The sequence below is a fragment of the Pseudorasbora parva genome, chromosome 8 (genome assembly GCF_024679245.1).
Source record: "Pseudorasbora parva isolate DD20220531a chromosome 8, ASM2467924v1, whole genome shotgun sequence".
Taxonomy (NCBI): domain Eukaryota; kingdom Metazoa; phylum Chordata; class Actinopteri; order Cypriniformes; family Gobionidae; genus Pseudorasbora; species Pseudorasbora parva.
Window position 1 is genome coordinate 46,851,833 of NC_090179.1, and position 27,967 is coordinate 46,879,799.

Below are 27,967 nucleotides of genomic sequence, written 5' to 3' on the forward strand. Positions count from 1 at the left end.
AATCTTTAATGAAGGGTTTCTTTCACTTAAAGGGTTCTTTTGTGTTTGGTGATGTCTGTGATTCTTCAGAGGTTTAACAGCAGATGTGTAAACATGAGTAACTGAGATTTAAGTGCATACAATCACACTATCCTTTGTTCACACACTCCAGATGTGTTCAGATAAATTATGAAGGCTGTTTAATGTGATGATTTAATTTAATGTGTGATGTTTGTCCATTCAGAGTCAGTGGAGGAGATCAAACTCATCAGATTCTCCTGCAGCTTCATCATGGCTGATCCACAAGGATCCACAGATGGAGATTTCTCTCCAGGATGCAGGTACTTTCAACACACACTGATAAATATTGTGTTACATCACAGAAAAGATCTAAGATAAAAACAAAAACAGGTATCTTTTTTTAAGACTAACATAACAGTAAATAAAATGATCATCCAGTTTCCTCAAAGTGCTTTTTGATAAAAGATGATTGTTTCCATATTATTATTATTATTATCATTATTATTATTATTATTATTATTATTATTATTATTATATATGATACATAACATTGCAAAGTACACTGTAAAATGTGAGGGGCACATTATTATATGGCCATATGACGGATTAAAATGACATAATCAAAAAATATCCAAGACAAACTAACATATTTTGTCAATGAAATACAATTAACTTTTTCTTAAATAATATATATTATTTATATAATATATATATGCATGTTTTGCATGCATGTTTTTTTTATTTTTTACTTTGACAAACCTCAAAACACAGCTATATAGCATTCTGGCCTAATAGATGGGCGACTCTTTCACTGATGATTCATTGTTTATTGTTCCGTAGCCACAACAACGCACCTGAACCACCGTAAGAGCTAGAGAGAAAAGTAAATATTGAAAGATTCAAACAATACAAGAAATGAACTAAACAAACCAAACCAACAAAATAAACAATCTTATAACAAAACCACATACAAAAAGAGATATTACTTAAGTTACCTTGTTCCCCTTTACACCAGCGGCCTGTTCTTCGTACGTCGCTAACTCGTTTAGCTGGATTTGACTGTTGGTGATTTGGCTTGATCTCGGATTGTTTGGTTCTTCGAAGCTCATCCTGAACTTGCTTTCACAGCAATAGGTCCGTCAGCTTAAACCTGCTCAGGCTTATTTCATGTAAACAGGATTAGATCGCATCTTGAGGTGATCCTTAAAGGGGGGGTGAAACACTCAGTTTCAGTCAATCTCATGTCAATCTTGAGTACCTATAGAGTAGTATTGCATCCTTCATATCTCCGAAAAGTCTTTAGTTTTATCATATTTATAAAAGAAATATGGGCTGTACCGAGTCTTTCCGGAAAAAACCGAGCGCCTGGAGGCGTATCGTGTGGGCGGAGCTAAAGAATCACAAGCGTGCAAAGCGGTGACGTCCTCAAGCGTGGAGAAACCCATCTATCTCAGCTAATACAGATAATGATCCACAATCAAATCTGAGGCTGAAATAAACTGAACAGGAGAAACGGCAACATCAGGACGTCCGTCTCTGTGGTATGTAAGTTACTGTATTTAATGGCCTCTCCACATTTCTGTGTCTTTACTCGCAGTGTATGAGGACATGATTCGGTTTATGGACTATTGTATGCGACTAGACCTTAGAAGTAGCAAGCAGAACGGTTTTGCACGTCAGACTAGTGTAACGTTATACAGAACAACAATGGAGTAACCGTTAGCGCATTTGAATGACGAAGCACGCGATCGTATCGTTTACTGATGTTTACTCATGCGACGGTAGCCAATAGCAGAGACATTTGAAGTTGATTTACTCACCGGCATCTTCCAAAGCAGGACCGTTCTGTCAAAAACACACTTCTTTGGTATGATTTGGTGAAGTCCTGTGACAGCAGTGACCGTGGAAATCCACTTTGCGACGCGACTGAAGCGATGCCTTGAAGCTTCCCGTCATTTCTGCGTTCAAATCGGTTCAAATGCAGCGCTGCCTTCCCGGGGCGCGACATAAGTGTTCACGGAGGACTGGATCTGCACCTGAGAGACTGTTTACAGCGTGCATTTCCTCTCTCTCCCTCTAGTTACGCGCGCGCGCACCCTACCGGGAGAAGAGTCCTGATGTACAGCCCATACAAGGACCTTCCGCTCTATTTAACGTCAATTAGACCCATACTCGAAAAAAACTCGCCGAAACTTGTGAGAAACCGGAAGGAGTATTTTTAACACAGAAATACTCCATCAAACGTCCAACATTAGTTTTTGAAACTTTGTCTATGTTTAGGATGGGATTCCAAGTCTTTAAAGGTGTAAAAAGCTCAGTATGCATGAAACAGCATTTCACCCCCCCTTTAAAAAAAAACACAGCTACTTTATTACAAGAGTTCATTACTAAACCTGGGGCAATAATAATTTAAAATAATAACAAATATAAAAGTTTATTTGAAAATAATATTTTACTGTTGTGTAAAATTTGTGTATAATACAATAGACACAGTCACTTGATTGAGAGATTTATTTGTGAATTGTGATGGAATAATTACTTTATAGTTGTATTGGAGGTTTACACACATTGTGCAGTTAATCTCCGCATTAATGTGAGTGATGATGGATATTATGGGATGGCTGATGCAGCGCAATAGATGCAGATAATTTGATCTTGACTGTTAAGAAACTTTGATTAATATTGTCACATAACAAATCTAAGACAAATTGAATTAAAAATGAAATTACATATAATAGCGTTGTCTTAATAGGGGCTCATTGTAAAGCAGTGTGAGAACATGCCCCGCAGTCTCAACTGGGATTTAACCACGGCTTGTGTCTTCTGCTGGTTAGATCAGCATTATAGAACGATATCAAGTGTTAAATAACAGATATAAGATTACAATAATATTACATTTGTCATATTTTAAATAAACACAAAAAACAGAGATGGAAAAATTAACTTAAAGGTGCATATCTGTAAACTTTTATTCAGTAAAATATACAAAAAACGCTAGACTAGTGTTGTATATTTTTATTTAGTTGAGTACTTGCAATATCCCAAATGTTTCCAACTATTTGTAAATCGTGAGAAAATTGCTATTTTAATCAATAAACCGGGACATGGCCTGATGTGGCCTGTCGATGACATTATATCTGCGTTACCCTTTGGCTTCCGGTTTATTCTGCAGAAGAGTTTTACTCTTAGCAGTGTGAACAAGAGTCACAGCAGCCACTGAGCGAACGCACAGAGTAATGGCATAACATCGTTCTCAACACACTCAGATGTGTCTAATATGATAAACAGAGCTGCGTTCCCTCACACTCATGATCGGAGCCACAGAAATGCGCCGGCGACTAGGGATGGGACGAAATATTGTTTGACAAAATATCGCGATACAAAACGTGACGAAACGCATCGAGGTCGAAAAAAAATGGATCGCGAAATAAAGATAGATGGTACTGCTGCATGATTTGCGTAGTATATAAATAATTTAGTGTATTGTGTGTGTGTGTGTGTGTGTGTGCATGGGGCAGACATAACAAAACGCAGCGCGCATTTTCTGTTTGATCTGAGGCATAGCCCATAGTTGGAAAAAGTGAGAGCAGTCAGACAAAGGAAGCAGCAGCAAACATTAATAGGGAAAGAAAATGGTTGACATTAGCATTAATATTCTAAACCAAAAATGCAGTTATTGCCTACATAAACTACCATATTTTCTGTTAAACTTTTATTAGACTCCAGAAAGGGCGTTTTTTCACTGAGCACATTCTCTGCAGTCTGAGCGCGATGCACTGCAGCTCCCTCTCGCTCATGTCTGAGGTAAATCATTAACACCATCACCCCGCTTACAGTACACGTGTTTTATTGAACTAAATACATTACAATCGGCTAAAACGAATGCACAGGTTACTTTCCTGAACAAGCGCGTTCCCGAGTCGTCCGTGTTCTTCACACTGTCCACGTGAATCACGGCCAAGTTCGGCGCGCACACGCAAAATACCGGCAGTTCAACAGGGAATGCGGATCTCTTAAAGGGGCCGCACTATATTCCTCCTCGTGGAATATGGACCTCCTCCAGGTATGGTGTGGTTCTGGTTCGCTCACTGGTACACATTAACAATTTTTCATACGAACTTTGCCCTGTTCTGAATTAAACTGCCAGCGTAAAAACTCCCTGTATATTGTTAAAATTAGAGAAATCACTACTTACTCATTATTTTTAAGTTTAGGCTTTAGACATGAACAATTTCTTAGATAAACATATCTATGACCTTTGATATGTCTAGTCTTCATGCTGTATTGATTATTATTGAACAAGTATGGTTTCACCAATAATAAATGTACATTTGCATAAAGCATGCATATTTGTCCATACCTATGTTGATTCGAATATTAAAAACTTAATTTAAACTTAATTTAAGATACATTTACAATTGCTAAAAAGGTGTGATTAAATTGTGATTAATCGCGAGTTAACTCATGACAATCATGCAGTTAATCGCGATTCAATATTTTAATCGATTGACAGCCCTACAGTGCCCTCCACAATTATTGGCACCCCTGTTTAAGATGTGGTTGCAGACTTCTAAAAATTCTCCTTTTTTTTTTTTTAAACAACTTAGAACCAAAATGCAAAAACAGAGAAAAATCCTACCTTTCGTTTAAGTACATTACTTAGGTGGTAAAAAAAAAATCACAGATTTTGAAAGAAAAAAAATATATTTTGATATCGTATCGTGACGTATCGTATCGTAACCCTAGCATATCGAGGTGCATCGTATCGTGAGTTTAAGTGTATCGTCCCATCCCTACCGGCGACTGTGGCATAATACAAGTCCTGCTGCTTGAAAGCTGTGTGTTGCGTACCAATCTCTTCAGCCGCCTTGCTCAGCTCCACAATATTCGCTCCTGCTCTGCTTTATGCTACAGTAAAGTTAAAGGGTTACTTCAGCGATTAGCATATGGCTTTGTATCAGTAGAAACCCTGGAGTATATTCAAATGATTTTGCTTCCCCCCTCATATCCCCCTGAGACGAGATATATGCATTTTATGTTTTTGAAACAATTCCTCCTATGATGTAAATTGACGATATTTGCATCATCGGAGGAATGTTTGGCCAAAGGCTAAAGACTACAGCCTGCAGAGGGAGCCATATCCACATGTTCCCGCACATGAGGGATGGAGATCACACTCAGAGCTCAGCTCAGCTACAGGCACTCATTTAAACGGAGCTATCGTGAGCAATGTAAGTCTTTTAACTACTCAAATTAATTTCTATGAAAGTTAACCTTTGCAAAGGCAAGAACTGAAACACGCCAGACTGAACTCGCGTTGTGAATGTATGCCGCGAGTGTAGTTGCGATTACCTCAGCTCTCATCACGTTATTTGTCCACTTACCCACTCAATTGACGGAATGACCCCTAGCCCCCAGCTGACTGTTGCTGAAAACCTCCCCGCCCCCATCCCACAAAACCCCTATTTGTCCACTTACCCACTAAAGTGATGGAATGAGCCCTAGCCCTCAGCTGACCGATGCTGACCACCCCCAGGCCCCGCCCCCAGCCCACAAAACCACTATTTGTCCTCTTACCCACTAAAATGACGGAATGACCCGTAGCCCTCAGCTGACCGATGCTGACCACCGCCCCAGCCCACAAAACCACTATTTGTCCACTTGCCCACTAAAGTGACGGAATGACCCCTAGCCCCAAGCTGACTGTTGCTGACCACCGCCCCACCCCCACCTCCAGGCCCCGCCCCCCATCCCCCAAAACCTCTGTCCACTTAGTCACTAAAGTGATGGAATGACCCCTAGCCCCTATCTGACCGATGCTGACCACCGCCCCACCCCCAGGCCCCACCCCATCCCATAAAACCCCTAGTTGTCCACTTACCCATTATAGTGTCCAAACGACCCCTTGATCCCTCTGCTGATCACCACCCCACAGGCCCCGCCCTCGGTCCCACGTACAAACTATTTGTCCGCTTACCCACTAAAGTGCTGGAATGACCCCTAGGCCCCAGCTGAAAAAAACATCCCACTTTTGATTTATTCAGTGGATTCCTTGTAAAGGCCCTCTGGACACATGTTAATTAAGTGTATGTTTCATAAATATGAACAATATTATTGATAAAACCACCTCTACTGTAATCTACACACTCATTGGAACCAATCCATGTCTGTTTCATGTCACAATAGTGTATAGTTTGCATAAAAAACTGAATGTCCACGAAACCAGTATCAAGGGCCCACTGAATACATCAGAAATGGGATGTTTTTGTGTTAGTAAAAAAAGACAAGAAAACATCCCACTTCTGATGTATTCAGTGGACTCCTTGTAAAGGCCCCGTGGACACATTAATTAAGTGTATTTTTTTATAATTATAGTCAATATTTAATATAAAACCACCTCTACTGTACTCTACACACTCAGTTGAACCAATCCATGTCTGTTTCATGTCACAATAGTGTATAGTTTGCATAAAAACTGAATGTCCACGAAACCAGTATCAAGGGCCCACTGAATACATCAGAAATGGGATGTTTTTGTATTATTAAAAAAAGACAAGAAAACATCCCACTTCTGATGTATTCAGTGGACACCTTGTAAAGGCCCAGTAGACACATGTTAATTAAGTGTATTTTTCATAAATATGATCAATATTATTGATAAAACTACCTCTACTGTACTCTACACACTCAGTAGAACTTATCCATGTCTGTTTCATGTCACAATTGTGTATAGTTTGCATAAAAAACTGAATGTCCACGAAACCAATATCAAGGGCCCACTGAATACGTCAGAAATGGGATGTTTTTGTGTTAGTAAAAAACAACAAGAAAACATCCCACTTCTGATGTATTCAGTGAAATCATTGTAAAGGCCCTCTGGACACATGTTAATTAAGTGTATTTTTCATAATTATAGTCAATATTTCTTATAAAACCACCTCTACTGTACACACACAGTGGAACCAATCCATGTCTGTTTCATGCTACAATAGTGTGTAGATTGCATAAAAATGCAGTGTCCATGGATCTACTATTTGAAGGCCACTAAATACATTGCAGCTAAGACGTTCCTCTATTTCAGTGAATAAAACACTTAAATTAGGGGTAAGGACCTAGGGGCGTCGAATGTTTGTTTGTGGGGCCCTCATAAACAACATATTAAAGATCAATATCCCTCAATTTTTGGGAAGGCATTTAAAAAAATTCAGCAAAAATATTCTGTGAAAAATACAAAATGTCCTTTTCCCTCCTTTTGACCTTTTGACACCCAAACGAGTTCGTAGATCCACCAAAGTTTTCCGCCCACTCCATTGGGCCGTGACGAGATGAAAAATGGCACCCCCTGGTTGATCGGCCCTTTCAAAGCCACTTTCCTACACGTCGAACTTACCCTTCAAATAACGGGTCATGAAACCACTAGGGTAACTACATGCGAGCGGTCATTGGGGGTCAATAGGTTATTCCGCTACTATAGGTTGGGAAGCGGACAAATAATGGGTTTGAGGGAAGTGGCCCGCAGCCCGAGTGGCCCCATGTGCCCAGTAGCGAGATGGACAAATAGATGGTACATGGCAGTAAAGGCCCGCAAGTAAGAGCCCCATCCATTCACTCAAAGGGAAAATGGACAAATAGTGCATTGGTGGGAGAACATTTTCAGAAATGGTCAATTAAAAGGTCTCAGGGATGAAGGTGGAGGTCAGCAGACGAGTGTCACCCCCTACAGGTGTCCATTACCCCCTTATTCTGGGGTAAGCAGTTTGAGAGGTGCGGAAGGTGGGGCAGAAACATCCCAATAGCCCATTACCTAAAGGGCAAAGTGGATCCAAATTCACCTTACGGTCCATCCGGGGCACTATGTCTACAATGGCAATTTATATGACCACAAATGTACTTCCTTCTTGCGTCTCGGGGAGAGTATTTTTTCAGGAAATATAACTTAAAATGTTAGGAGAGACATTGTTGACATTACTGTTAAAAATGCACTTCCAATAAAGTGAGTGTTGGCAAAAGCGTTGGTTATTTCTATTTTGAGGCAGCAGGGGTGTTTTGTTGGCAACTGCTGAATGTAACTAAAGTAACTTGTAATCTTACTTAATTACTTTTAAAATCAATTAATCTGTAAAGTAACTAAATTACTTTTTAAAGGAGTAATCAGATTACTTTTTTTCTGAGTAACTATGGCAACACTGGGCTTAATGTTAGTTGGCTTTCCATTCTTCTTTGTATTCCCTATTTTCACTGTTGACGTTCTTCTTTAGACTCTTTGATATTGCCATTTTCTCTCATTGGCTAGCATAAAGGTTATCACTGCACACAATGTAATAATCGCGTACCTCCAGTGCGCAAACAATTTTTTAAAATGCAGTTTGGTATGTGAGGATGTAGGGGTGGGCGATATCTCGATATTTTAAATATATCTAGATATTTTTTAAACTCTATATGGATTTTGACATATCGTATATATCGATATATTGTTTATATTTAATTCTGATTCTGCCACTTTGCTTGTTTGCCTTCTCTGTGTTGTGCTCGTCGCCCCCCGCCTCCTTGCTTTTGTTCCCCCTCCCCTCGCGTGTTGTCTCATTGAACACGGCAGCGTCCACAACCAGGTTAGGATTAGTCATCATGTTGACAAGCACGTGCGTTGTTTAAGACTTAGTTTAGATACCACGATTTTCCTTCTAACACAACAAAATTCATAAAGAAATATTAATGTTCATCATAGTTCAAATCGCAAGTTTCACCCACAGTCAGGTGATTGACATTATTGGTGCGAGACGCACTCTCAGTCGCAATCATGTCAGTTTATGATTTGTGTCTAACTGATCGCATGGTTTTTGGTTAAAATGTCAAAATGATCGCATATTATTTAAAAACATTAAACAATTATTGCAATATCATAATTATTATTATTTTGTCAGCTTTATCACGGGATTATGATGAATCTATGCATGTTTTAACCAAGAGGGAAAGATGCGACATCCCGGGTGTCCTGAGACACAGTGGAGTGCTCTTCTGTAAGTTATACTGTATCATATAGCCTACCTTCTGACGTTCATATTTCGTTCTGTAACTGGAAAAGAAGGGAAGCTCGCCTCATGTGTAGCCGACATGATCTGCATTATGAGGCACTCACGCTTTATATTAGTAAAGAGTGCGACATCTAGCCTACTGTTTGAATTTTGATACAAATTTAACAGGAAGTCGTGTTATGAAAAAATCAGTTTATTTATATCTCATTAATGCCCCAATCTTTCTGCAAAATGCTTACTGTTTACTTAAAAAAGGGAGTCTTTGATTCATGTTTTGAAGGCATGAAATGAATGAAAAGAATTAAGGCTATATGTATTATTTCTTTATTTTACAGTTAAATTATTATTATTTATGTAATCAGGTAGTTTTTTATGTCAAAAGCACATTGTTCCTACATGAACTGACTACCTCTTTGCACTTCAATAAAAATATTATGACTTTATGATATTTGGCATATTTGTTTTTGCTGTAGTTTTTAGGGAGCTATTTTTCCGAGATATATTTTTTGCTCCATATCGCCCAGCCCTATGAGGATGCATCAGAAAGTTAGGCTCCATTGTGTAACAAGCTAATTAAAATGCACATTTATTGTTCACAATATGGAAAGAGGAAATAAAACATAGTTTGTTAAGAGCATGACTCAAACATGCTCACTAAAACACTTAATGGGCTTATGCAAGTCCTCTTTTATGAGTTATTTTTATCCATTCCGCATCTCCAACATGTGTGTATTTTAGCAAGGCTTAACATTGTAACGGTATGTCAGGCAATTCTAGTTTGTTATTGTTCATCAATTAATTTCCTAAATTATCCCATGAATATTTTCTGGCCTGCCAACTAGTGTTTTTTTTTTTTTTGTTTTTTGGCCGATGCTAAAAACATGCTTGCCGACCCCTGGCGTATGCGATGGTACCCGAAAAATAGTGAGCTATGTCTGGGCAGGGAGAAGCCAGGGTAAACTCTGGTGGAGGCCCACATCAGTCCTGATGTACAAATCTGTCATCTGACCTGGTTATGTGGCAAAATGGGCGATTACCATCTAGTATGGGTATGGGGCGATTACCATCTAGTAGCTGGTTCCCTCCTAAGTTTCCCTCGGGATACCTGGCACTCCCCATGCAGTTTTATCCGGTGAAGCGAATGACTAGAGGCCTTGGGGCCGAAATCTCAACCTATTCTCAAACTTTAAATGGGTTAGAAGCCTGGCTCACTGGCTTGGAACCAGGCGTGAAATGCGAGATGCCCAGTGGGCTGCTTTTGATAAGCAGAACTGGCTCTGCGGGATGAACCGAATGCCAGGTTAAGGCGCCTGATGCCGACGCTCATCAGACCCCAGAAAAGGTGTTGGCTGATATAGACAGCAGGACGTGGCCATGGAAATTGGAATCCGCTAAGAAGTGTGTAACAACTCACCTGCCAAATCAACTAGCCATGAAAATGTATGGCGTTGGAGCGTCGGGCCCATACCCAGCCGTCGACAGCAGAAGGACCCCCCCATCCCAACCCCCCGCGCCCGCAGGGGAATGACGCTAAGCCTTAATGAGTAGCTGTTGCGTTGTCGCAGAGGCCCAGGGCACAGATCTTGGTTGTAGTAGCAAATATTCAAACGAAAGCTTTGAAGGCAGAAGTGGAGAAGGGTTCCATGTGAACAGCAGTTGACCATGGGTCAGTAGGTCCTAAGGGATGGGCCAACGCTGTTCGAAAGGGATCGAAAAGGCGATTTCCCCCCGGCGATTGAAAGGGAGTGGCGGAGACGGGCGCCACAAGGTTGATCACGCGTATTTCACAAGTATAGTGTGATCAGTTTAGTCGCAGCTTGACAATCGGAACATATAGCACAGAATCACAGTCCAGCTGTATGTCTATAAGTAAGTCTATGAGTAATATGTCTATGAGTAAGTTTTAACTTTTATTAAGAAATTCACAATGATGAAATGCATGACTAGAAATTAAAAAATTTAAAAAACTACTTCCCACAAATTGATCATGGATATTAAGTGCAAACAATAACTATAATTAAACTACTCAATATTCAAAATGCAAATGGCGACCAATTTTTTTCTTCAAGCATGATACAGAGCTAAGAGATGTTTACACATAGATAGCTTTCATGTTGGGAGAAATTTTCTCAGGGAGTCGTTTTAAAACACCAGTCAAGTCACTTTTATTTATATAGCGCTTTTTACAAGTCCAAGTGTTTCAAATCAGCTTCACAGTGTTAACAGGAAATGAATGCAACAGAATTGGATTTGGCTGAACAGCTGCTCTGGAGAAAATGGTGACGTTATCCTGCTCATTTCAATTATCAAATAGTGTCACTGCAGGCACATCTGTAATATAGTTGAAATGTAGGTGTCCAACTGAGCAAGCAAAAAGCCAAAGGTGACTGTGTTAAGGAACCAAAACTCCTTCAGGGCCAGAATGGAGAGAAATAAAACCTTGGGAGACACCAGGCACGGTTAGGGTGCCAGAGACCGGGACGATAAGAGTTTGATTGCACATTCCCTTTTACTTTAAATTTTGCGATCGTGCATATACAGGTGCTGGTCATATAATTAGAATGTCTTCAAAAACTTGATTTATTTTACCAATTCCATTCAAAAAGTGAAACTTGCGTATTATATTCATTCATTACACACAGACTGATTATATTTCAAATGTTTCTTTTAATTTTGATGATTATAGCTGACAACTAAGGAAAATACCAAATTCAGTATCTCAGAAAATTAGAATATTTTGAAAAGCTTTAATATTGAAGACACCTGGTGCCACACTTTAAACAGGTATTATTTTACTCAAAACACCTACAAAGGTCTTTAAATGGCCTCTCAGTCTAGATCTGTAGGCTACACAATCATGGGGGGAAGACTGCTGACTTGACAATTTTCCAAAATATGATCATTGACACCTTGCACAAGGAGAGCAAGACACAAAAGCTCATTGCAAAAGAGGCTGGCTGTTCACAGAGCTCTGGGTTCAAGTATATTAATAGAGAGGCAAAGGGAAGGAAAAGATGTGCTAGAAAAAAAATCTACAAGCAATAGGGATAATTGCACCCTGGAGAGGATTGTGAAACAAAGCTCATTCAAAAAAGTGGTGGAGATTCACAAAGAGTGGACTGCAGCTGGTGTCAGTGCTTCACGAACCACTACGCACAGACATATGCAAGACATGGGTTTCAGCTTTGCATTCCTTGTGTCAAGCCACTCTTGAACAACAGGCAACATCAGAAGCATCTCACCTGGGCTAAAGACAAAAAGGGCTGGACTGCTGCTGAGTGGACCAAAATGATGTTTTCTGATGAAAGTAAATTTTTCATTTTTGAAATGGAAATCCTTTGGAAATCAGGGTCCGAGAGCCTGGAGGAAGAGAGGAGAGGCACACAATCCACGTTGCTTGAGGTCCAGTTTAAAGTTTCCACAGTCAGTGATGGTTTGAAACATACATACTTTTTATGTCCATACTTTTCAGTTGCCAAGATTTCTTAAAGTCCTTTCTTTGTTTTGGTTTTTAGTAATATTCGAATTTTCTGAGATAATGAATTTGGTATTTTTCTTAGTTAGGAACAATCTTAGTTGGGTGTCCATTACAATCATCAAAATTAAAAGAAAAAAGATTTGAAATATATCCGTCTGTGTAAAGAATGAATACATAGTTTAACTTTTTGAATGGAATTGGTGAAATAAATCAACTTTTTGGTGATAGTCTAATTATTTGACCTGCTCCTATACTCTGTGATTAGGAAGCAGTGGTGCTGAATGTGCATTTTAAAATATAAGTCTGGCGCTTCTGCTGTGCAACGAATCCTTCGCCAGAGTCTTGTCTATTCACACACTGTAAAAGTTAACAATGCAATTACATCAATATCAGTGTGTCTGATTCTTTACCCTCTTCATTCTGATTTAAGGTCAAATCTTCAATCCAGACCAGTTGTAAAATGTAGTTCTTTTTTTTTGATTATTTTTGTATTGTGTTAATTTTTTAATTATTGTATTGTGTCCCATAAAGCAAATATATTTTTGTTATGGCTTTTTATTTTACATCTTGTGTAATAATGTGGTATTTTCATCTTTTAAGCCATGACTCGAAACCTGTTGAAGTCCTTGACACATTGAGATCAAATCTGAGGAAGAAGTTTGAGTGTTTATATGTGGGAATATCAAAGCAGGGAAACCCAACACTCCTGAATGAGATCTACACAGAGCTCTACATCACAGAGAGTGAAAGTGGAGAGATAGATAATGAGCATGAGGTGAGACAGATTGAGACACAGTCCAGGAGAGCAGAAACAGAGGACACAGCGATCAAATGCAGTGACATCTTTAGGCCTTTACCTGGACAAGACAAACCCATCAGAACTGTGCTGACAAAGGGAGTCGCTGGCATTGGAAAAACAGTCTCTGTGCAGAAGTTCATCCTGGACTGGGCTGAAGGGAAACAGAATCAGGATATCCAGCTCATATTTCCACTTCCTTTCAGAGAGCTCAACTTGATGAAGGACAAAACACTCAGTCTTTCAGATCTTCTTCATGTCTTTTTCCCTAAAACCAAAGAAATGGAAATATCCAGTGATCAGTATAAAGTATTGTTCATCTTTGATGGTCTGGATGAGTGTTGTCTGTCTCTGGATTTTCAGAGTGATGTGAGGTTGTGTGATGTGACTGAATCCGCCTCAGTGGACGAGCTGCTGACGAACCTCATTTCGGGGAATCTGCTTCCCTCGGCTCTCATCTGGATCACCTCCAGACCCGCAGCAGCTGATCTCATCCCCTCTGAGTGTGTCCATCGAGTGGCAGAGGTACGAGGCTTCAGTGACCCACAGAAGGAGGAATACTTCAGGAAGAGATTCAGTGATCAGAGTCTGGCCGACAGGATCATCTCACACCTGAAGTCATCAAGGAGCCTCTTTATTATGTGTCACATCCCAGTTTTCTGCTGTATCTCAGCCAATGTTCTGGAGAAAATGTTGACTGAAGTAGAGACTGGAGAGATTCCCAAGAATCTCACTCAAATGTACACACACTTCCTGATCCTTCAGACCAACATCAAACATGAGAAGGACTATGAGAAGAAAGTGAAAGATGAAGAGATGATTGTCAAACTGGGGAAACTGGCGTATCAGCAGCTTGTGAAAGGAAACCTGATCTTCTATGAGGAAGACCTGAGAGAGTGTAGCATTGATGTGACAGAAGCATCAGTGTACTCAGGATTGTGCACTCAGATCTTCAGAGAGAAGTTGGGCTTGTATCGGGGGAAAGTCTTCTGCTTTGTTCATCTGAGCATTCAAGAACATCTAGCAGCTCTATATGTGCATCTCTCCTTTATAAACAAGAACATCAATGTGTTTGACCAGATCACCAAACCAACTAATGGAGCGACAGCTTCACTATCTGATCTCCATCAGAGAGCTGTGGATGAGGCTTTAGACAGTAAAAATGGCCATCTGGACCTTTTCCTTCGTTTCCTTCTGGGTCTGTCAGTGGAGTCTAATCAGAGTATCTTACAAGAACTGAAGACACAGACAGAAAACACCTCTCACAACAATGAGAAAACAGTCAACTATATTAAAGAAAAGATCAGTGAGAATCCCTCTCCAGATAAATACATCAATCTGTTTCACTGTCTGAATGAACTGGGTGATCTTTCACTACTGAATAAAGCTCAACCTCATTTGCGCTCTAGAGGATTACGTGCTATGAAACTCTCCTCATCTCAGTGGTCAGCTTTAGTTTTTGTGTTGTTGTCCTCAGAGCAGACGATGCAGAAGTTTGACCTGTACGACTTAATTGGAGAAGAAAATGATCAGTAAGTAATACTGAGTTTAATCATTACAGTCTAAAACATTATGAACTAAGGGAAACAGATCAGAGTTGTTTAAATCATGGGGCACAGATTGATTTCTGGGATATTCTATGTAATTTGCAAATGTTTCTCAAATGGAGGCTGTGTCCTAGTAAGGCTGCAAATCTATACTGCCACGTCATCAAGTCTCTAAAGGCCTTCTCAGTTTGAAGGATTCTTTGGAGGCAGCCTTCACTTTGAGGCCTTATTTCAGCTCATTTTGTAAGGATGTATCAAGTGTATCCTTTATGTCCTTTAATCACCCACAATCCTATGCTCTTTCCAATTCACAAAAATTAACTGATTGGGAGAAGTTGCTCTCGTAGGATGTTTTTGTACCATTCTTTACTCTTGGCTGAGAAGCAACCCCACACATTAATGGTCTCAGCATGCTTTACTGTTGGCATGACATAGGACTGATCGTAGCATTTTTCGGGATGCCCCAAACAATTGAAAAGGGCATTTATCAGAGAAAATTACTATGACTTAGTATTTAGTAAGGTATTTAGTGTGTTATTTACTTATGAATCGTTATTAATAGTATCATTATTAATTCACTTTTTATTTTCAAACAGTAACACAGTAAACACAGGAGATGAAGTTCTTCAGAAGATGCTGCCTGTGGTTACAGTGACTAGATCGGCTGAGTAAGTAACACTGAGAACAATCATCAATGTTAAAACATTATAACAATTCTCACTTAAACATGATAAATTAATGCTTTGATAAAAGATGTGAGTGTCACACTTCAGCTTTTAAACCCTCCTCTTCACTGACCTTATCTGTGATCTATGAAACCGTGTTTTTTTATGTGATAAATTTTTCAACTATATACATTTATAATGGGTCACGTCTGTCTGTGTTTTTTCTTTTAATTGTATGTGATTATGTCACCTGTTCTTATTTTCTCTGCATTTTTCTGTTTCCTAGGTTACCCTTGTCAGTTAAGTTCTGCTCAGCTGTATTTAGTTAATTATCTTGTTTCTGTCCCTGTTATGTTGGAGTTTATTTCCCCGTTTGTATCTTGATCTTCTGAGCCTTCAGCCTGTTCCTGGTTCACCGACCATTATAGTGTGAATGTAAAAATTTATATTTAATCTGTTTTACATATTCATTTAAATTTAATTTAAATGTTAATATATTAGTGGGAGTGTTCAGATAATTTTATAATTTCATTTATTCAAAAAGAAATTGGCCCTATTGATTACCATTTTATAACCACACAAATACCATTAAACTATGGATTTGAAGTTATCTTATTACATTTTTAAACTTTTTTCCAAAATATTCACAACATTACAATACTACCTCATCAACTACCTGATATTCTGATTCTGAAATACGTGTCTCTAGTTTTAATTTATCATGCAGCATTAAAAAACAATCTAATATTGCGGTTCATGGATTCTCATCTGTGAAGAGCGCCACTTCCGTTATTTTGCTGGTTACTGTCAAACTGCAATCAAGGATTTTGTACTCAGAGTTGTGACAGCACTAATTACGTTCATTAAAACAATTGGGAATCTACATAATTACCTTTCATTAAATTTAGTATAACATCTGTTTAAATTAAATGTAAGAAATAATATTTTTGTGTTCAAATGGTAAATGGACTGCATTTTTATAGCGCTTTCAACAGACCCTATGGCCATCCAAAGCGCTTTACATTTTGCCTCACATTCACCCATCCATACACTCATTCATGCACTGATGGCGGTGTCTGCCATGCAAGACGTGTTCAGTCACTCTTTCTTGAGTTGAGGTGATTGAGTGATTGATTTGAAAATGATTGAACAAATGAGCTACTCCTCAGTAAAGTGATAAGATCAACATTTAACTCTTTACTTTAAACACACTCAATCTCAGCACAGTCAGGACTTTGACACATGAAGAACAAGATGAATTTATCCTTAATAACATGACATCCATTTTGTTTCTGTGATCATCTTTACATATTGTTTAATGTGATAATAAATTGTTATATCAGTTTTTATATAAGCTTTCTCTCTCACACACACACACACACACACAAATAACATGGTGAATCTCACTTACATCAAGCATGGTGATCTGTGCTTTTTTTTAAATAATGAAGTCTTTGTTGATCTGATTTGTGTGTCTGATCTGAGAGATTGATGAGTGTTTCATTGTTCTCTACAGGTTGTATGATTGTGGTGTCACAGATGAAGGTTGTGCTGCTCTGGCTTCAGCTGTGAGATCGAACCCTTCACACCTGAGAAAATTGGATCTGTGTGGAAATAATATAGGAGATTCAGGAGTGAAGCTACTCTCTGTTGTATTGGAGAATCCTGACTGTAAACTTGAGGATCTGTGGTAAGATCATCACTACCATAAAGACTCTGTGAGAAGAAGGATTAATATGTATATATTGCACATGAAAGCAGTTGAACTGTGTTCAGGATGCAAGGTTGGGTGAGATGGCTTGTTATAGTTCTCCCTCTGTGATTGTTGCAGTCTAAGGCTACATTTACACTTGGCATTAACATGCAACCTATATCCGGATGTTGTCCACATCCACATTGAAAAGACAAGTTTTCACACAGGATTTCTGTACTTGCTGCAGAGGTGGAAAGCGTACTGAAAATTTATACTCAAGTACAAGTACTGTGACATATCTGAAATAATACTCAATTACAAGTAAAAGTACTGGTGTCAAAAAAGTACTTAAGTAAAAGTACAAATTACTCTTCTCAAAAACTACTCTGAGTACTAGATACTACTTACTTTTTAGCCAGCGCTATTTAATGAATTATTGATATATATTTAATCAAATTATATGCATATCTATTTAGAATAGAATAGATAACAAAAAACACTTTTAGCTTATTGATGAAGGGCATGAATTAGTAGTCATGATACTGGAATTTCTAGCTTCAAAATGAAACCTTGACAAATATCAATATTTTCAAAATGTTAGGAGAATGCCACATACTGTATACTGCCATTTAGATGTTTTATCACCCTGTCAGTAATAAAATAAGAACAAGTAAAACAGATGACCTCAATTCAGTTCAGGTATTCGGGAATGACAACACTGATTTTTTTTTTCTATACAGTGTGTTAAGAGCCATATAATATGTTGTTTATTTAGATCAGGGGTGTCCAATCCTTCTCCTGGAGGGCCACTGTCCTGCAGAGTTTAGCTCCAACCCCAATTAAACACACCTGAACCAGTTAATCAAGGTCTCATTAGGCATACAAGAAACTTCCAGACAGGTGTAGAGGCAAGTTGGAGCTAAACTCTGCAGGACAATAGCCCCCCAGGACCAACTTTGGACACCCCTGATTTAGATCGGTCGAACTGTGTGGTTTGACCTGTAATGTCTGTAGAATGTAGTGATGCAGTTAGTCAGACTAGGTTATTTATATGTTCAAATCATACAAGTCTCCCATTCTGAAACATTTCTAAAATACATTTACATTATAAAGAAATTAAAGGTCCACCTTTTATTGTTCAAAAACTTCCTGGTGTATTTCACTTACAGCCAATAAGATATCCTGTAGCCTTTTCAGCGGTCGGATGTGGGGGTCTGTTCTGATTGGTTAATAACTTTTGATAATGTTTAATCCAGGAGCAAAGAGGTAGATGAACGAATAGTTCATTAAATGCCACCTGGGTGTAGGTGGCTTTTTTCTTTATTAGAACAGTAAAGAAGGTTTTTAGCTGAAAAACCATGGACCTTGCTGATTCATATAATTGAAGTTGATGGGTGCCATAATTGGAGGAGTCAAAAAAAACAACATATACAGACAAAACAAAATGAATACGTCACATGTGGCTCCAGACAATACATTGGGGTCTTATGAAGTTAAATGATCGGTCTGTGCAAGAAACTGAGCACATTTTGCAACACGCGCTGCCTCCCTCTCTGCTGCAAAAAAACAAAACAGAGTCAGCTCCCGCACAAGTTTATTCCCGTGCATACGTCATAATGTGACAGGAAGCTCCAGCTCCAGACTAATGTGAACACGCTCAGGACTGTTTGGTGTTTTTGTTTCAGCATGTTTATTAATCTCCTATTTCTGTCGAGTGAGCAATTGAGCGAGAAAGCGGGCGTATAAATACACGCACAAATAACATTGTAAATCTTACTTGCATCAAACATTGTGATCTGTGCTTTTTTAAATAATAAAGTCTCTTTTGATCTGATCTGTGTGTCTGATCTGAGAGAGTGAAGAGTGTGTCATTTGTCTCTACAGGTTGATTGAGTGTGGTGTCACAGATGAAGGTTGTGCTGCTCTGGCTTTAGCTCTGAGATCAAACCCCTCACACCTGAGAGAACTATATCTGACTGGAAATAATATAGGAGGCTCTGGAGTGAAGCTGCTCTCTGTTGTACTGGAGAATCCTCACTGTAAACTGGAGAGACTGAGGTAGGATCATCTCTACCATAAAGACTTGGAGTGAATAAGGATTAATATGTAGACACTGTACATAAAAGCAGATGAGCCCATATAGAAGAAAACAAATCTGTGTTCAGGGTGCAAGGTTGGGTGAGATGGATTGTTATAGTTCTCCCTCTGTGTTTATGGCAATCTAAGGCTGCGTTTACACTTGGCATTAACATACAACCTTTATCTGGATGCTGTTCACATACACATTGAAAATTACAAGTGTAAATGCGCAAGTGTGTCTTGGTCCAGAGGTAGTCAAGGACAAATTGTGATTGCATCCCAGTGTGTAAATGCAATCCAGCGATCGGATGTACATTCAGAGGGTGACGACATATAAATCACCACCCAGTTTCTCCATGTGGCTGTCAGAAAATAATGGACAGATGCAGTTTTGACAAGAAACTTAGTTGAGCTTTAACATCAATCTTTAAACCAGTTTATTTAGACTTACATTATTATTTAGACATGTTTGTGTCATGAATTTATTTTAATTGTGCAGAACGGTGTGATCACCTGTACAATCATGAGATCTTAATGAAGAGCTGCTTTGCCAGTGGAATACACTTAGTATTTTTATGTTTTAAATGTTTTATGTTTTTATTGTTTCTGCATGTTCATTAAAGGTGCTTTTTTATACTGTTGTTTGAGGTCAACTAATGACGTTTGTGTGTTTTTACATTCAAAAGCATCATAATGAATAAGTAATAGGCCATTTTCTACCCTAGTCATGGTGATCGCATGTTAATGCCAAGTGTAACACAGCCAAAGTGTCAGTAGAGATTTGGCTTTTGCAAATCACTAAACCTGCCTGTTTTTTATTAATAATAATGAATTGTCTTTCATTATTTAAGCTTTGTCATGCCTTATTTAAGCTTTGTCTTGGTTATATGAGAAGAAAATATGTCTTAAAGCTGCAAAACAAGCCCCCCCCCAAAAAACAGTATAATAATCAGGCATGGCAAAAAAATTACCAGTGAACACATTTAAACAATACAACTAGTATTACTTATAACCTACATATTTAAAACGAAGTAAACACAATTTATTATGAATAGAATTGTTCAATATAAAACATTTAAATATTATAAATGATTATGGCAAGGCAAGTTTATTTATATAGCACATTTCATACACAATGGCAATTCAAAGTGCTTTACATAAAAGAATTAAAATAGTGATAACGTGCATAAAAAAATACCATGGGTAAAAATAAAAGCCGTTGTAAAGAGATTTTTTTTTTTCAAAAAGTAAAAAAATGACATGAGATTTCCAAGGAACACATTTAAACAATAAAACTAGTATTACTAATATCCTACATCAATAAAATGAAATAAACACAATTTATTATGAATAGACTTTATTATAAATTATTAAGTAAAACAATGACATGAGATTTAAAAATAATTAAGCAACATTTCATTTAAAGTTTAATTGCCCTGATGAGTTTTATTAATATCAATCAGTTGGGGACAGTTCTGTTATTTATCCAAGTAAATAATTTACCAAATAAAAGAAAATCAATATCAAACAAGGTGAAGTACTTTTTACTTTCTAAAGATTTTGAGATTTTCTATTATATAAAGCCCTATTTGTTGTTTTTCCAGAATAATTACATGTATTTTATGATATATATGGTTAACTTGAAATAAAATTTACTCATACCGTGAAAAATAATTAAAATGTTTACAAATCCATTAAGCTTAAACACACAAACGCACACAAACACACACACACGTGTTGGGTTTACATGTTTTATGCTGATTTTCCACAGAATTTTTTTTATTCTGAACAAAGTATACCTTCTCTAATCCTAACTGATGTATTTTAACAACTGAGCTGAACTGAATATATAAAGTTAAACATGACCACTTAAACAAAATAAATACATAAAAATGCTGTCAATCATATTGACAGCATTTTTATGTATTTATTTTGTTTAAGTGGTCATGTTTAACTTTGGAGGTAGACTTAATGTGTGTCATTGTACTCTACAGGTTGAGGGATTGTGGTGTCACAGATGAAGGTTGTGCTGCTCTGGCTTCAGCTCTGAGATCAAACCCCTCACACCTAAGAGAACTGTATCTGACTGAGAATAATCTAGGAGATTCAGGAGTGAAGCTGTTCTCTGCTGGACTGGAGAATCCGCACTGTAAACTGGAGAAACTGTGGTAAGATCATACCTGACTCTGATATGAAACTGAGTTTCTGTGTGTGATGGGCAGGGCAGGTGAGAGCTGTTAAAAAGCGCAGTGTTTTTGTTTCGTTTTTTTTAGTTGAGATCTATTTTTTATTTACAGTCTATGGTTGACACATCCGCAGAAATGTTACCAGTTTCTCATTTCACAGACAGTCAGTTCCTGTAATTTTCATATATAAAAATGCCAATACAATGTGAAGTATTCACTCTGGCTCGTTTTAAATTATTTTTTGGATCTTTAAATTTTAAGAGGAATTGAATTTACATGGAAGGACAGAAATTTCTCAGCTTTCATAAAAATATTTCACTTCTGTTTTGAAGTTAAATGAAATGAAAACTCTATATCATAAACCCTAACATTTACATCAACGATACATATTGTTGCATTTTTATATCGAAGACATTAAATTGTGTTTATAGCTTATAGTTCATATCACACACCATATGCACTCCTGTAACTTTAACCAGCCGAAAAGAAAAAAAAACATTTCAATACAAAAAAGTGCAGTAATGATCTCAACACTACCGTTGGCATCTTATTACATTCCTAACAAACCCAGACACACTGTTACAAATACACAAAATCAGACTCTCTCACACACACACACACACACACTCAAACACGACATGCATAGAAAGTCACACATACACACACTCAAACACACTCAGACAGTAGACTCACACATACACGTACACACACATGTTGGGTTTCCATGTTTTATTGGACTTCAACCACAGAAAAAAAACTATACTGTACAAAATGTATATTCTATCCTCTAATCCTAACTGATGTATTTTAACAATGAATTTTAAACTGAGTATTTGAATGAGTTTCATATTGACATCATTGTTATTTATTTTGTTCAAATGGTCATGTTTAGCTTTGGAGTAGGCATGTGCCGATATCAATTTTTCATGTTGCGATTAATTGCTGACATTTTATAATGATATACGATATTATCACGATATTGAAATAAGTTGCAAAAAAAAGTGTTGCCATAGCATAACAGCTTTAAGAACTATTTTAGTATAACTGAATGTTTAAATACAATAATGCACCAAAAATATATACAGCTCTGGGAAAAAAATTAAGAGAAATCAATGTTAAGTGGACTCTTGATTTTTTTAGGCTATAAAGAACAACAGGTGGGCTAACAAATAAGTTCTCATTATTTAATGCATTAACTAAGACTGAGCAATAACTAAATTTGGTACAGAAAGTATAATGTTTATGGTAATGTTAATTAAGAAATACTGATCATTGTTAGTTTTATCTTAGGTCCATTAAAAATGTTATTTTGATTTTAATGTTATTAAACAGTAACTAAGAAATTAACATTACTTAGAATAATTAATTCTTTATAAGTATTTTTCATTGTTAGTTTGGTAATAATGAATTAACATGTTAACTAATGAAGTCGTATGTCTCAAAGTTTTACTGAACAATAACAAATACTTAGAACAATTCTAATCATTAGGGCATGTTGTAGTCCAGATTAAAACATAAAAATGTTTAAGTTTGAAAATAAATAGCCTATCAAGTCTTTAAGTATTAAGTATTATGTGCTGTGATCAACAACATTGAGATTACAAAAAACGAATGGCTGTTTTAAAAACTCCTTCACTAGTGCAGATGATTTTGTTTGCGGGGTTTCCGGGGTAACCGTTGCATTCTGCCGCTCCATCAGCGCCCTCTGCTGTCACTGAGCGGCACTTCAGCAGCGCGTCTCCTTCACCCATTCAGTCATGTGCAAACGCACGTTGGGCTTGTTTACATCTGAGCGCGTCCATTTGATGCAGAACAGTGGTGTTGAGAATTTATACGGTTGATGGGCAAAGTATACTTGAGTGCATTATAAAAAAAAATATTAATTGTTAATAAATTATTATATACGATATTTTAAAGTGCCCACGATAACGGGCATATTCATTATCGTGATAAATTATCGCATTATCGCATTATCGAAAATCGGCACATGTCTACTTTGGAGATAGACTTAATGTGTGTCATTGTTCTCTACAGGTTGAATGATTGTGGTGTCACAGATGAAGGTTGTGCTGCTCTGGCTTCAGCTCTGAGATCAAACCCCTCATACCTGAGAGAACTGGATATGGATGGGAATAATCTTGGAGATTCAGGAGTGAAGCTGCTCTCTGCTGTGCTGGAGAATCCTCACTGTAAACTGGAGATACTGTGGTAAGATCATACATGAATCTGATATGAAACTCTATGAGTCTCTGTGTGTGACGAGCAGAGTGGGCTAGAGCCGTGAGAGAACGGCACGAGGCTGGTGGCGTGATTGCAAATGAGCTCCACCTGTGTGTCACACTGTGAATTTTATAATTTAATTTATTCTTAAAGTAACAAACTGGAATAGGGGAATTAAACTATTATTTTATTTAGAGCTGTCACTAACAATTATTTTGGTAATCGAGTAATTGGTCGAATATTTTGACGATTAATGGAGTATTTCGTGTTTTTTTTAAATTGCACTTAATGCCATTCTGAGCTGCCGTGGCTGTAACTCGAGCTGCCATGGTGGACTCTTTGCATCCACTTACAAAGCATTAAACGCTGTTGTTAATTATTTTAAATATCTAATTGATGAACTCACATCGATTGGACTCATTTATTTAATCACATGCTATCAATCGCTGTAAAACTTCACGGTTTTATGGACGCCACCCTGTTTGATGCGGTCGCTATGGTTATCCGTTTGATCATACAGCTGAATGAACATATTCAAGCAGTTTCTTTGCTCTCCTGAATGAACAGATCATTTCAGGATTCACACTTGTAAGCAGTTACTGCTGTAAACCCCAAAAAAGTGACTGAACGCGGCCATAGACCTTATTCACAGCAGCGTGATCTGATTTTGAATGGGAATTAAAGTGATGCTGGGAGAGACATCTCTTCAGTAGGTTGTACTGTTATTTAATGTGTTTAGATGGTTCTGACGAAGCATCAAAATCAGGTCAACTAATGCGTTTCCTTTCAGAGAAATTTCTATATTTAGTAATATTTATATAACGCGAATGCCATTGAGAAGGTCTATATTAAGCACCTTTCCTTCCATCTTTTGTCTTAAATTATCTCATTAGGTAAAGGGTAATACATAGATTAGTTAGTTATTATTATGCTAGATTATTGGTTATTATGTATTGGTAAATTAACTAAGGATTTCCTTTTAAAGAATTAAAATTAATTTAATAGCCTTTATCGGCCGTTAATTACATTAGTTTTAAGAGTTCCTTAAAAAATTTACAAATACATAAAGCACACAGTCTCACACACACACACACACACACACACACACACACACACCTGGATTCACCTGGACACACACCTGGACCAAACTTTGAAATTCTCCCATTATCATAAAAAACAAATTGCAGATTGGATGTTAAATATTCATGTCACAGTGTCGTCAGCTTTCGTGATTTTAACAAGGAAGCGCTTAAACTTGCGCTAAACCCAAATAAAGGAAATCAATTTCAAGGAGTCCTGTAATGGAAAAGTTCATTTCTGACCTTGTTATTGAGGAACGTCTAGCAGTCACAGTGTGTGTTGGTGTAAATTGCAGAAATAAAAAAAATAAACTCTGATGTTTTTGGGGAATTCAAATAGGGACATTATCTTTGTAACGAATGTTCGTGGGGGTGTGAAGGAAGAAGACGGGGTCGGCTTTGACTGGGACTCGCTCTCTTTATTCAGTCTTGTTCAAAAACAAATAACCGTCACACGTGTGTGTGTGTGCAAAACTCAGTTTCTCCACGATATGGATCGCTCCTTCTCTTTTTAACTTTCTTTCTCAGTTTCTCTCAGTTTCTCTGCTGTGCACGCGAAGTCCCAGTCCAGGTCTCTCTCTCCCTCTCTCTGTACTGCTGGGGTTTAAATGCTGTCTCTCCATGCCAATTACTGCAAACAGACACAGGTGTTAGTGATCTGCACTTGACCTACTTACTCACTGCTCGGCTCCGCCTCCTCTCTCCCGCTACAGACCTCGCGAAACCACGCCCCTCCTGCCACAATCTTGTTAATGATTGATGGTTTTCCAGTGAGATGAATGGTAAATGGCCAATTTTGTATTCCATAACTGTCACTGGCACACACACAGACACACCTTCTTCTTAGGTGTTTGTGGTTATGTTTAGCTTTGGAGATAGACTTGATGTGTGTCATTGTTCTCCACAGGTTGAATGATTGTGGTGTAACAGATGAAGGTTGTGCTGCTCTGGCTTCAGCTCTGATATCAAACCCCTCACACCTGAAAGAACTGTTTCTGACTGGGAATAAACTCGGAGACTCAGGAGTGAAGCTGCTCTCTGCTGGACTGGAGAATCCTCACTGTAAACTGAAGGAACTAGGGTAAGATCATGCGTGACCTTGATATGAAACTGAGCCTCTGTGTGTGACAAGCAGGGCTGGCGAGAGCCGTGAGAGAATGGTGCGAGGCCGATGATGTGCTGCATCTGAAATAGCATAAAGTTTGTATCGGTGTAAATTACAGAATTTAAAACATAAACTTTGCTGTTTTGGGGGAAATAAAATAGGGCCGTTATCTTGTTAATGATTATTGTTTTTTAACTGCTTGTCATTAATTAGTTAAGATATGCTGTGATTTGACATTTGAACATAGATTTTCTTCTTATTTTACATACAAAGACGTTTCATGGAAGGTTAGATCATGAATATTTGCCTAAAAGTTATGGAAATGTATTGGTAGAAATGTGCACTAACCCTCACACACACACACACACACACACACACACACACACACACACACACACACACACACACACACACACACACACAAACAAACAAACAAAGACACAAACTGTCACACATCTCACACAAATTCACACTCACAAACACATGGACACTCAGTCACACACAATCACACACACATGCACACTCACAACTTATTTAAGTGGTTTAGCTTTGGAGATAGACTTAATGTGTGTCATTGTTCTCTACAGGTTGTGGGATTGTGGTATCACAGATGAAGGTTGTGCTGCTCTGGCTTCAGCTCTGAGATCAAACCCCTCACACCTGAAATATCTGTTTCTGTCTGAGAATAATATAGGAGACACAGGAGTGAAGCTGCTCTCTGATCTGAAGGATGATCCACATTATAAACTGAAGATACTAAGGTAACTAGTGTTAAGGAGGTGAACTAGGATTGTATTCTAAGGTGGTTCTAATGTCTCTAGCCTTCCTAATTGTGTGTCAGTCAGGACACAGAAAGAAATCAAAGCGGTAATATTCAGTCGAAAGGGTTTATTGAACACTGCAGATGTTCAGACAGAGGTACATAAGTGGGAGGGTTGGTGTATGGTTAATCAGTCATAGACGCACACTACAGTAAACAATTTGAAAAGTGTCTCTCTCTCTCTCTCTCTCTCTCTCTCTCTCTCTCTCTCTCTCTCTCTCTCTCGCTCTCACTCTCGCTCTCTCGCTCTCGCTTTATTTGGTTGCGTTATGGCAGTGATTGACAGGTGCGCCGCTAAGTACCACCTTTCCAGCAGATAGTTTTCAACAATTTCCATCATATTTTCATTTAAAGTTCAATTACTGTTTTACTCACTAGAAATAAAAGGAAATTGTAGTAGGTTCAGTAACACCATGTGTGTGCAAATATTTAGTGTTAGATCATCTGATAATAAGTCTTAAAGTCTTAAATTCATTTTCTGTAGGTCTCTGAACGTTAAACTGAGTTTTCTCCTTTTCCCCTTTAACTGTCTGTGTGTGTGATAATCTGACATTTGTTTTGTTTGTTATGAACTGATATTACATTTGTAGTGGAGTGTAATTGGAGCGTGAAAGATTGTAATTTGTTTGAAAGTGACCTTTCATGACCTTTTGATTTTGTAAAGTGACTTTGAGCATCAGATAGAAGCTATATTATCATGTTTGAGAATTAATAAATAAAGGTTATCTAGTTAGTGCTCAGTTTTCTTATGAAGAAATGTGACAGACCTAATGTCTCATACTCATATATGACTGTGTGTGTTTTATTTTAAGTATTAGATGACAGTCTGATGTTCTTCTGATCATCTTATGGAGAATAAGGATACACTACAGAGACTCACAGTCAACAGAATCAACAGAGACTGAAGATACAGTGACTTCACTGTTATAAATTAAGACTTCATTTAGATTTCAACGCTCCTCTGACAGAACTGATGTGGTGGCAGTGAAACTTTTCACAGCAGCAAATCACAGTTCCTCATTCACAGATTAACCATTTTATTAGTAAAAAAAAAGCACAGTATAAACTCAAAAAGGTTGGAGCTTTGTTAGAGAAAATAGAGCCTGGGTGTGTTTGGGTTGTACTAGCAGAGGGAGACAAAGTAATTATAATAAAAAGAGTTCAAGCTAATTTTTGGAAAACAAATAATGCAAGATTTAGTGTATAGATCATGTTTTTAATAATAGTTGTATTAGATTTGTATTAATGTATTAAAGGGGTGATCAGA

The 27,967-nt window shown here is 37.8% G+C and overlaps 1 protein-coding gene across 2 annotated transcripts; it reads left to right on the forward strand.

Moving 5' to 3' along the window:
* Positions 1-27: 27 nt before the first annotated feature.
* Positions 28-27,967, forward strand: LOC137084895 (NACHT, LRR and PYD domains-containing protein 12-like). 2 transcript variants are annotated; one of them, XM_067451448.1, is made up of 10 exons: positions 28-320; positions 13,111-14,838; positions 15,450-15,521; positions 17,035-17,208; positions 19,096-19,269; positions 21,285-21,458; positions 23,511-23,684; positions 25,683-25,856; positions 26,468-26,641; positions 27,513-27,967. In XM_067451448.1, exons 1-10 carry the CDS (start codon positions 208-210, stop codon positions 27,520-27,522), a joined length of 2,967 nt encoding a protein of 988 aa, XP_067307549.1. In that variant the 5' UTR covers positions 28-207; the 3' UTR covers positions 27,523-27,967. The 2 variants fall into 2 exon arrangements, 1 of the variants encoding a protein (XP_067307549.1); XR_010906821.1 differs by lacking the exons at positions 26,468-26,641; positions 27,513-27,967 and adding an exon at positions 25,489-25,557 and having other exon boundaries at positions 25,683-25,810.

Bases quoted from the DNA above. Each gene is read 5' to 3' on its own strand.
- LOC137084895 (XM_067451448.1), top strand. From the start codon at position 208: ATGTTTGTCCATTCAGAGTCAGTGGAGGAGATCAAACTCATCAGATTC. The intron at 14,839-15,449 runs GTAAGTAATACT...ATTTTCAAACAG, and splicing joins ATTGGAGAAGAAAATGATCA to TAACACAGTAAACACAGGAG. The intron at 25,857-26,467 runs GTAAGATCATGC...TGTTCTCTACAG, and splicing joins TGTAAACTGAAGGAACTAGG to GTTGTGGGATTGTGGTATCA.